Source organism: Phaethon lepturus, unplaced genomic scaffold, assembly GCF_000687285.1.
Source record: "Phaethon lepturus isolate BGI_N335 unplaced genomic scaffold, ASM68728v1 scaffold5812, whole genome shotgun sequence".
Taxonomy (NCBI): domain Eukaryota; kingdom Metazoa; phylum Chordata; class Aves; order Phaethontiformes; family Phaethontidae; genus Phaethon; species Phaethon lepturus.
Window position 1 is genome coordinate 1 of NW_010522478.1, and position 12,192 is coordinate 12,192.

At 46.6% G+C, this 12,192-nt stretch overlaps 1 protein-coding gene across 1 annotated transcript; it reads left to right on the forward strand.

Moving 5' to 3' along the window:
• Positions 1–21: 21 nt before the first annotated feature.
• Positions 22–1,627, forward strand: LOC104615558 (antimicrobial peptide THP2-like). The gene is made up of 3 exons (XM_010281811.1): positions 22–79; positions 745–865; positions 1,582–1,627. Exons 1-3 carry the CDS (start codon positions 22–24, stop codon positions 1,625–1,627), a joined length of 225 nt encoding a protein of 74 aa, XP_010280113.1.
• Positions 1,628–12,192: the final 10,565 nt, after the last annotated feature.

Below are 12,192 nucleotides of genomic sequence, written 5' to 3' on the forward strand. Positions count from 1 at the left end.
TGACCCAGCAAATCTGCAGTCATGAAGATCCTTTACCTGCTCTTTTCTCTCCTCTTCTTGGCACTCCAGGTTTCTCCAGGTAAGATGGAAAAGAGATGCTAGAAGGGGATTTTTGTGCACCTGAAGCAAATTTCCCAGCACATTTTAACCACTACTGGTTAAAGTTGCTAGAAACCAAGCAGGAATTAGTCGAATAGATCAGTGCCTGTGCTTCCCTATGAAAATTCTTTCAAAGGTGGAGAAATTATGACTTCTGAAGAAAAGTGATTTTTCACTTCTGGTGTCTTCCTGAAGAGTTAGTGCTAAACGCTCTGGTGTTAGACACTTGAGCTGGTGTCTGCGGTGGCCATGATCTTTGGACAACAGCACACTCAGCAGTGCTTATGTAGATGAAAATGAAGCCTGGCCATTTTGGATAGGAATCTGTATTAAATCCTCCGGACCCGTGACCCTTTTCCATAAGGTAAAGGAAAATGAGTCAGGAGATCTGTATCATTCTCCATCTGGATTTTAAGACCATCCAGTTAGATGCACTGTGAGCTAAGGACCCCATCTCTGCAAGGTGTAGACCTGCTTTGCAATCTCACCTCTTACATGGCCTTTCAACACGGCCAAATCTGGGCAACAGTCCTTAAGGCAAGTTGGTGGTGAAGGCAGCTCAGTGAATGGGAAAACCTCGCTGGCATTATGACCGTATTCTGCCCTGCAGAATGAGATGGAAGGTAATTTTTGTTATTGTTCCAGGTTTGTCTTCACCCCGGCGGGAAATGTTTCTCTGTAGAAAAGGGTCCTGTCACTTTGGAAGGTGTCCCATCCACCTGATTAGAGTTGGAAGTTGCTTTGGGTTCCGCTCCTGCTGCAAATCGTGAGTTTGACATTCACCAAGGCTTATCTGCAGTATGAGCAGACAAATCTATTTTTCCTGTGACCTTAACCCCAAGGTGCTATTGAATCTTCTGACTGGATATAAGGAAAAAAACCTATTATGCCATGAGGGTGGTCAAGCGTTGAAGTGGGTTGAGCTCTATGGTGCTCTTTCTCCTGAGATGTGCACCATGATCTGCCCCAGGAAGAAGGATAAAGCACGGTCGGAGATGTCAGCCTTGTGCTGTCCCATCTCTGTTTGATCCTTTTACAGCCCCTATGCCAGAACAAAATATTGGGGTTTGGTATTTGCAGAACCGGGCTGCTGTGCGCTATGGGGAGCAGAGGGGAATTCAGTTACGCTGCAGAGTGAACACAGATGTCCGAGTGACATCAAATGTGGGCAAGAAGTGCAACAGTGTTGTAAGAAGAAATTATTGTGTGACAGGTAGCCTTCTATTTTCACTCAGGAATGAATGCATTCACCCCGATATCGAGGGATATCAATTTAATTCCCTGCTTTTCCTGAAGCAATAGGAAAACACTCTTCTTGCTTACAGGTATGAGTGCACAGGGCTGTCCCAGCATGACTACACATGACATTAGGTATTTTGGAAAGTATTTATAGCCAAGAGGAGAATATGCATGGACTGAGAGTAAGTAGGGAGGGAATACAAGCAGAAAGGAATCTGAATCTTTTTTTTTTCTTTTGTGCAGGCCATGGTATGTAGAAAAACTTCATGGACTGTCCATTCAAGAGTGATGAAAATGTCTTCTAAACCTAGGAATTTGCTTTGAATGCCCTTACTGCTAAAACCACCGGATTCTGCTACAAAGCCTCATGCATCTTTCATTTTTAATGCAAAAATCTTTGTTATGTAGAGTAAATCCAAATGTATTCTGCATTGCTTCCCCTCCTTTTCAATAAATTGTTGTTGCTTAGCATTCACATCACTGAAACATGGGTGTCTGCTGCATGGGCTGAGGGTCATGATCCTACTTGGGGTTTGACACACAAACCCCAGAGGGCAAGAATTTACAGTGCCAACTGCTCCTTAATTTACATTTTTCTGAGACATACAGCTGTCCAGGGCTGGACAGACATGGACTGAAGCCCTTACCCTCCAGTACCAAGAGGTAGGGTGGCTGGAAGAACTCAGCTTCCCTTTGTGGGAATATGTTCAGATGCCAAAATCCTGGGTTTTTTACTATGCAGAAATCTTTTCTTGGGGAAAGAGAAATAGAAATAGCTAAAAACCCAGACACCCACCATCTGTTGAAACATCAGCATCTAAGACTCAATGTTCTGGCTTCTGGAAGATGCCCATAAGCATCCTGGGAAAGATGTAAGTCTATTTTTTTTTTTTTTAATAGTGCAACAATTTATGCCAGTTCCTTTCTTTCTAGAAGTTGTTTGACCTGTAATTTCACAGCCGTGATGTAAATTTTGCTCTTTTTTTCCCACCTGTCCCTCTGAAAGCATGTATAAAAGATAATAGGTGGAGAACAGCTTCTACTGGTCCCTCTTCATTAGCTGCTCTCCCTCTCCCTCCACCATATGGCACACTCCTCTCAGTTATCTGTTGGGTTTACGTACATTTCTGAAATATTGTTCAGGAGGGGATTTTGTTTGCCTGCCAAAATTGCAGCATTTATATGTCCTATGACCATTTCTTTGCATGCCTTAGGAGGGAGCAAAATTATCCTCAGGCGTCCCATCCAACTTCTAATCCTCTGTGGCATGATTTCCTATACTCAAGACATGGTGATAGTTAACATAGCTCAAAGTCTTTGGAAAATGGGTGTTTGGGGGAATGCATGCCTGGGAAAGCTGTAGACCCTCTGCCTGATGCTAGCTGACAGCCTGGCCCTGTCGTGCAGTGGCACCGTTGGCAGGGCTTGCTCACACATCAAAGGGGGCTGAGAGGGTACTGTTGTCCCCCAGCTCTGGGTCTGGTATCTAGAGGAGGCATCCAACGTGCAACATGGCCATGTATTCAGGCAACATCTCATGCTTCAGGCCTCTTCTCAGTGCATTTAGAGCAGCTAGATTACATCCACCCACAAAAAGCAGTTCCAAACTTATTGGGCAGATTTTAGAAAAATGCCTCTGAGTGTTTATTTCTTTTTTTTTTCTCTTTGGTGTAGGCTGTAGACTCACTCTCTATCTGACACTGCTAAGAGAAAAGCAAAGAGAATGCATAGGAGTCTTACAGTTGAAAGCAAGTCCAGCATTCTGTATTAGGAGGGGAAAAAAGACACCAGAACAGAGACAAGGCAGTAAAAATCTGTGCCTAGAAAACATTAGGGTGTTTCCAGTTGTCATGACGGAAGTCCTAAGTTTTGCTGAGAAATGTAAGTGTACAAAGGAATTAGCTTACAAAGAACACAGCTGTTGAGCTATTCCTTAACCAGCATATAAGCAGGATAATTATATTCTATGATATTCAATTTTAGCCCAAATAAATACATTATGAAAATGTAAGACCTAGCCCGCTGTTTCTTGTAGGTTTTCTTACACTAAACAGTATTTTAGTGTAATTCTACCATTACATACATAATGTAACACCATTATGTTCAATGGTGTTAATGAACTAAACAGAGAAGGTCGTTAGAAGATCTATGACATTTTAAATTACTGATTTTAATTTTTACAGTCCTGTAACAGACAGGACTTGCACAAGGTCTTGACCATTCCACAGCAGCACATGGAGACCAGACAGAATATCACACAGCGCTAGAAATGGCACTACTGCCAACGTTCAAGCAACTGAAGCCATCCTCACCAGACTGTTGGTTTTCCTGACTCTGTGGACTGTGATGGGAGTCTAGCCACCACTGCACCTGTTGTCACCCAAATTAATTCAGAGGAACTGAATCCCCCAAATGAGTTTCAGGCAGTATATATTATGGAAGATGTGGTATACATACTTCACAAGTCACATAATATTTGGCACTGAAATATTTCTTCTTGTCTCAGCCCCTCTCTTACCTCCTGCAGTTCTGCCTGAACTTTCCCAAATGCTTAATATTCCTTCAAGTGGCACCACTTGGCAATGTAACCTTCTATGGTTATATCTGGGAATGAAGTGCACACCATGGAAGTGAAGGACAGGAAACATCGTTACTTCTCAACACGGTAGGTGTTAGTGGGTAGCTGGCCACAAACTGTTGACGTTCCTCTACAATTCAAAACTGAAATTTTTTATTGATGCTTTTCAAGCCTTGACATGTACCTTGACAAAAATTCTGGCCTCAGTATACAGGATATTCCTTGCTAAAAATGGCCAGAATTCACCCCTGTCCTGGTCCTTGTCCCTGGTGGCCACAGGCTCCAGCAGCAGCAGATGGTTATGGAGGTCTGTGCTGAGCAGTGTGCCTCTTGTGTTGGCACTAGCCATCCTGGAGGCCCCAGGCTTCTACTCATCTTGCTCCAGCACACTGTAACCCTCCTTGTTGGAGGCCCTGATGGGAGCTGTGATGCTCCATGCCCCATCCCACCACACAGCAGGGAGAGACATCCCTTACCCTCATCAGTACTTGGGCTGATCCCATGAGCAACCCCCAAGGAGACCTTTCTAGACCTTAGAGGGAAATAGATCTTCCAGGCTGACTGTCCAGTTCCCCCTCAAGGTGACATCTTGAAGGGGTCCCATGGATCAGGTATTGAGCAGGGTGTCTTCTCCTCTCCACCTAGATGGAGACAACCTGAGGCTAGACTGGCTGCTTTCCGCCAACAGGCTGATCTCGCCCTTTCTTAAAATGTCTCCATGATTGTGATCCACCTGTGGGTAAATACGTGTGTGTATCTGTGAACACGTGCATTCATAAGAAGTGACTGGTTGTTCTGGTGAAGACTTCTCTTTCCAAGGAGGCCACCCTCAGCCATTGCCAGCTTTCCAGCTGGGTATGCAGCACTTGGCAGAGATGCTAGCCATCTGTTGGCATTTGCTTCCATCACGTTTCACTGGGTAACTTAGTCCAGCTCTCACTTGCTATGAAGATGGCTCTGTGCTGAACTATTTTTCCAAAAGGCACCACATTAAATAAGTGTTTGCAGTTTTGTCTGCAGGGAGATCAACTGGCAGCAAAAATCTACCCAGTGATGGAGTCATGGAGCAGAAGGCTCAGAAGAGGTTTTAATTGTGTGCCTTACTCAAAAAGCAGACTCATACATATCATCAAGTGCAGCACAGAGATACAGTTACTTCCTGTCTTGACAAAGATGAACATCCCTCCTAGGGAAAGCCCAAGCCATGGGACCCTTAACTCCAAGGGTCATCTCTCAGGAGACATACAGGGAATGTCCTGTGCTCACCCCACCCCTTACAGAGGTTTAGCTGTCTGTTTTCAAAGCCAAGATCCGCATGGAGCTGCTACGTGGCCTTGAGCTGCATGAGAAAGAGCTATGATAAGCAGAACTCTCCCAAACATCACTTGAGAGCTGCTTTTCAGCTTAATTTCTTTTCCCTGGTCCTTGCTTGAGCTATTTGCCAGCTTTGATCCTGACACTATACCTTGCTGACCTGCCTTCCTGGTTTAAGCCTGTGTTGAGGCAGCACTCAAACTTGAGCTGCCTCATTGCTGCGAAGCCAGACTTCCCTGGTGGAACAGCCTGGCCTCGCTGCTCCCCGACAAGTATTTTGGTTACACACAGACCTGCGCACAGACAAACATACGTGTTCACCTGCAGCTGCAGCACAGCTTTGCATGTTGGTTTGTGGAAGGACGGCAGTTAGTGCCTGATAGCAGAGAGCAGCAGGGCTGGTCTTTTATGATCTCCAGATGGGAAAAGAAGAGGAGAAGGCATCCTGTTTCTTCCCTGGAAATCAGGAAGCTTTAAGATATAGGTTACCTTCAGCAAGCTTGCAGATGACACCAAACCGGGAAGAGTGGCTGATACACCAGGGGGTTGTGCTGCCATCCAAAGGGACCTTGACGGGCTGGTGAGATGGACTGACAGGAACTTCATGAGGTTCAACAAGGGGAAGTGCAAAGTCCTGCACCTGGGGAGGAACAAACCCATGCCAGAATATATGCTGGGGGCCACCCAGTTGAAAATAGCTTGGCAGAAAAGGACCTGGGGTCCTGGTGGACACCAAGTTGAAGATAAGACAGCAATGTGTCTTTGCTGCAAAGAAAGCTATCCTGAAGATATCTTAGGCTGCATTAGATCAAGTATTGCCAGCAGGATGAAGGAAGTAATCCTTCCCCTCTATTCAGTGCTCACGAGCCCAAACCTGCAGTACTGTGTCCATTTCTGGGTTCCTCAGTCCAAAACAGACATGGACATACTGGAGAGAGTCCAATGAACAGCCCCCAAGATGAAGAAGGGACTGGAGCACCTCTTCTATGAGGAAAGGTTGAGACAGCTGAGACTATTCAGCCTGGAGAAGGAAGGCTCAAAGGGGATCTTACTAATGTGTATAAATATCTGAAGGGAGGGTGCAAAGACCATGGAGCCAGATATTTTCAGTGGTGCCCAGTGCCAGAGGCAGAGGCCATGGGCACACACTGAAACACAGGAGATTCCTTCTGAACATCAGGAAACACTTTTCTACTGTGAGGGTCACTGAGGACTGGCACAGGTTGCCCAGAGAGGTTGTGGAGTCTCCATCCTTGGAGATATTTAAAAGCCATCTGGACACAGCTCTCAGCAATCAGGTCTGGGTGGCCAGATTGAGCAGGAGATTCAGAGCAGATGACCTCCAGAAGTCGCTTCCAGCCTCAACCAGTCTGTGATTCTGTGATTCTGTGAAACTACGTGTCTTTATTCAAGCTGGAAAAAGCAGCCTCTGCCCAAGGGACACCAGGTCCATGACGGGATGTCTCCAGCGCACAAGTGCCTGGGCGCCCAACAGGAGCAGCACTTCCACTCCCGCTGTCACACCACCTGGGGACGGCAGAGGCAGGGAGGGGAGAGGACGTCAGAAGCCAGTTCCAGGAGCCAGAAGCAAAGGGCGAAGTCATGATTGGAAAGTCCCGGGATTCATCATCATTTCCTGCATAAACAAAGCACAATATGTGGTCACCGATACTTATTTCTTCTGTTCCTTCTTTGTCTTCCTCCAGTCTCTCTTCCACTTCTTATACTATAAGGATTTGTAGGGAATTACTGGACAACCCTTCCTCAGATGAACTACAGTCCTTATTGCAGATGACTGGCACCGGTGCTTTCCTTAGTGGTTGCAGCCTCGAAACTAAGGCTCTTCAGAAACCTCAAGGAGATGGTCCTATACCCCACACCACACAAACACCAAACTTCACTTTCAACACCATGGGAAAATCTTCATGAAAGCCCACAGCCTGGTCTCGTGAGGCTGATGGGGACTGGGGAGATGCTGACTGAGTTTGGGCTTCTTCAGACCCACACAGGGCAGGTTCAAGCAACTTTACCAAGGGACTTTAACCCTCCTTCCCTGGCGTCTGCCTCTCAACACGAATGCAGGAAGGTGTTATCCAGCACTGTGTATGTAAAGAGAACAGCAGATCTATTTCAGCCAAGAAATCAGAGGGCCAGTTCCTGAATATTTGACTTCAGAACTTACTTTTTGCAGCAAACCACAAATGTTGAACACCTTCCAAAGAAGTGATGAGGGTGATAGCATGTCAAAAAACTACAGAATCCCCCTTCTTGCTTACACTTATCTTCATTCCATGGAGCCAGAGATGCACCTGTGCAGAGAAAAAACTGAAAGTAAAAGATAATTTGGGAGAATATTCTCTAATTCCAGAAGGGCTGGCACTCCACTAAGATTTCAACACACTTTGCGGGCCAAGTATTAAAATGACCATAATTACACCTTCAATAGCAAGTTAATTACCTAGAAGGACCATCAGCTAAAGCCCTGAAGCACAGCCATCCCTGGCTGTTTGTGCTACAAAGGAATATTTTCCACCTTCCTACTGTACCTGCAGAAGGAGCAGCTCTTCCATAAAGCCTTGGCTAGCCCATCCAGCCTGGGGTAGAAGGCTCTTATATCTCAGAATCACATACATCTAGGGGTCCTCAAAAGGTGCTAAGTACCTGTGATTCAACAACAGGCTTCCCCATCTGTTTTTTGGGTGAACAAGGTAGGCTGCATAGGCTTAGACTTTAGTGATCACAATGGGATCTCATCCGGAGACACCCCGGAGAACAGCAGCTAAATGCCCATGGTGGAGCCCAGAGCTCAAACCCTCCCTAACCCACAGAAGGAGCCAAGATTATTCCTGGATGGCTCTCTCCACACCAGCCCCTCTACTCTCAGAGGAAGGGGCATGTGAGAACATCCTTTGGTATATCCCATTGCACGACTTCTCATGCTGGAGCAAAGCCACAAAACCATTCCCCTCCTTTGAGCAACTCTAACAAATATGGTCACTTCACGGGATATGGAAAACTGCACTGATGGGGGCTCAGAGCTCGCCCATCTGTCTCTTTCCATCTCACCTGCAGCACCCTGGATCAACAGGAGGAAGAAAGGGAAGAGCAGGTACAGGATCTTCATGGCTGGCTCCGGTGCCGGGTCTTCAGGGGGCTGCAGAGGGGAGACACCAAGGCAACAAGGGCATGGAGGACCCCAGGTGGTGTAGAAACCTGGGCACTGTGGTATACCAAACTGCAGAGCGGCTACCTCCAACTAAAGCAGATGACATTTCCTTTACCTTTCTCTTAAGAACCATTCTTGACTCTGTACCACCCTGCATATCTTGGGAGCATTTGCAAAAACCTGGGAACAGTGGTATAACAAACTGCTGATGTGTTGTAGCCTAATCACGAGAAAAATGGCTACCTATGCAACTTCATGAATTGCCTGAGAATAGTTCAGGAAGTTTCACGGAAGGCCTTGCCTAAGCACATATTTTCAGTTATCTTCCTTATGCTTTCTCCCAAATACAGACTGTAGTTGTTATGTCTGGAGACTTGTGCTTCTTTAAGTAAAAAAGCAGCTGGTGGTCTTTAGAGAGTGCAGCCAGAAAACTTACCTTCAGAAGTACCTTGGACCTTACGCATGGCACATTTGTCTCTAAAACAGACCTAAATATGTGTCTAGGGAGACAGAATCAAAGGGATGGACTAGGTATGCTTTCAAGTACGCTCATCAGCTAAGGGCTATGCCTAGTGCCTGTGCTCCCGTGCTTCTGCATCTCCTTACCAAAGGCCAAAGTAGAGAAGGTTTGCACGCTTGTGCCAATGCTGAATGCAAAAGCAATAGTAAAACTATGGTCACAAAATGATTCTGTGCAGCAGCTCCCCAGTCAGGAGACAAAGGGAAGAGAAGCGTCTCAGTGGCCAAAGAGATCAGGAAAACACAACCTTTCAAGTTAACTGAAGGCTGAAGGAATAGAAATTCTCCATACTGCTGCATGTAAAGGTGCTCCTCTCTTTAAGTTAAAGAGTTCCCATTTTCCCAGAATACAAGATCCTGGTGTCCCTCTTCAAACACCCCAGAAACTTTCCAATGTCTCCTGCATTGTGGAAACCCCAGATCCAGCTTCAGCAGATTCTGAGGTCTAATAGGAAGGAATTCGTATTTCTGATTTACTTTTTTACCTAGAAATCTCAGATTACATCATTGTGTGAACACACATATCCAACGGTTTGTCACTTAGACGGTTCTACTGTGACAGAGAGACTGAATGGGTAGCCAACCTGAGAGAGACCCCATAGTTACTTGCCTGATGAGTGAAGGTCTTGGTCTTCAGGCAGCAACAAGTGCACCAGGAATCACCTGCATCCAGATGCCTGTGGGGTCAGGGAATACCACTTTGCCTAGAACACCCTGATTTTATACCCCTGGTGGTGGGTGAGATGTGCTTATTCCCATGGCCACATCTCCCCTTGGCCAATCCGAAAGTGACCCATCTGCATGGGGAGGTGGGGTTGCACGTCATCCCTCCTTGTGGCAATGGGGGAAGCTGAGGTGCCTCCTGGGGGCTGTTGCAATCTTCACCGTTATCCTCATGCAACACATCTTGTGACAGCATCTGCATGGCGGGCACACGGGCTGCGGCCGCTTGGCATAAACTGCCTGGACTTGCCTGGTGCAGACAGAAGCAACCAGTCTCAGAAAAGGAGATAAATTTTCCCTCCTTGCCTCCTCCAATCTGACAAAATAGCTAGTTAACATGGTGTCCCGATCCAATGTCGGGGGAGGTTTTGATATGATCCTGAGAGCGAGATTAAGACACAAATGAGGTCAAATGCCATATACCCAAGCCAGATTTTATTATCAAAAGTAAAGCATTAGTAGCGATAAGACAGAATGGACTAAAAAGACAGAAATCAAGCAAGCATTCAGGATAGAGTTGCAAGGATAGTCACCACCATGGATCCGCAGCGTCCCGGGGTCCAAGTCTCTCAGTGTTTCACTGATCGCCCAAAAGGCCTGTCTTGGCAGTCCTTTTTATTCTCATTCAAGGCCTGCAATTTAGCACATCTTCACATTCCTGCATCTGCACATACGCTTCATGGTGGCTCCAGCCCCGCTCCTCACATGACTATCGTAGCCGTTATCTTGGCAGGGGGTTTTTCATCAACCGGAGGTCTCTCTGGCCTTGTAGCCATCCTTACCAGCCAAAGGGATTTTCGTTTAGACAAACAATCTTTGAGACAAATGTTTTACAGTTCAGTCTCTCACACATGGGATGTGCAAGAACATGAGGAGTACTATAAGCCTTCTTAATTTTCAAAATTGTAACACGAACTTTATCTCTGCTTTTATTTGAAGTTTCATCAGATGTTTTGGAAATAACATATGAGTAGCGATAAGACAGAATGGACTAAAAAGACAGAAATCAAGCAAGCATTCAGGATAGAGTTGCAAGGATAGTCACCACCATGGATCCGCAGCGTCCCGGGGTCCAAGTCTCTCAGTGTTTCACTGATGGGCGATTGCCCAAAAGGCCTGTCTTGGCAGTCCTTTTTATTCTCATTCAAGGCCTGCAATTTAGCACATCTTCACATTCCTGCATCTGCACATACGCTTCATGGTGGCTCCAGCCCCGCTCCTCACATGACTATCGTAGCCGTTATCTTGGCAGGGTGTTTTTCATCAACCGGAGGTCTCTCTGGCCTTGTAGCCATCCTTACCAGCCAAAGGGATTTTCGTTTAGACAAACAATCTTTGAGACAAATGTTTTACAGTTCAGTCTCTCACACATGGGATGTGCAAGAACATGAGGAGTACTATAAGCCTTCTTAATTTTCAAAATTGTAACACGAACTTTATCTCTGCTTTTATTTGAAGTTTCATCAGATGTTTTGGAAATAACATATGGATTGCTGCATGCATTTATGCATGCATTTATGAACTGATGTTCAAATGCGCACATGTATCTCAACATCTCCAGTTCACTGCTTCCATGTAAGTCATGTCATATCATGGCTAATAGAAAATATCATTTATCCATTGATCTTTCACCTTTTCTTGCTGTTTCTCCTCTATCTCTACTATATTAAACTCATGGGGTGACTTTCCATACCACTGTCAGTCTTGTTCAAGATGTTCTGGGGAAAGGGGCCCATGGGACAATAGAACAACTTCAAGCTGCTGAGATAAAGGATGTTCATGGTGACTGCTAAATGTTCAGTTAAATGATACGTGAATGAATGTGAAGGAAACGATCCTGGAAAGTCAGTGGGATCCTGCTGTGTTGGGTACAGGACCTGGACAGTATGGTGGCAGATGCTGGTGGATGTGAGGAAAGGCCCTAGCTGATGTGGACACAACTCATGGGATTGTACAGATCCCCGCTCACTCCTACCACCCTCCCACAGGAATTTATGTCACAGGAGACTGGGCTACTCTGAATCCAGAAGGGACCTTCAGCTTCAGGACCAGGGCAGAGATGCCCTGGGAGCAAATGCAGGCATCAGCCCTGTGGCTCTGGGAAGGGCTGCACCACCAGAGGGGAAGCAGAAGGTGGAGAAGTCAGGGATTGAATGCTGAGGGTGATCTGCCTCCTTGGAATGGAAGGCTCCAAGACCTGTAAAGGCCTTCTTGGGGACTGTCTGCAGGATCAGGCCCCTCCAGGAGGGATGTGGCAGGGACAGAGTCTATGGGGGTGGTAGAGGGGTTGGTGCTGTGGGGCTGGCAGAAGAGATGGAGGGAGTTGAGCAGAGACAGCTCTGCAATGCTCAGCCCCACTGCAGATGAGGGAGATGGAGGTCCCAACCCAGTGTGTAGTGGGAGCTCCGTGGCCTTTGGGATGGGCTGGGTGAGCAGCCCTGGCCATGCCCACCCAAGGGACACACCACCCAGAACAGGCCTGCACATGAAGCCATGGCAGACAGGGACAAGGGACACCCATGACCGGCGGGACCACAACAAGGCTCCTGCTTCC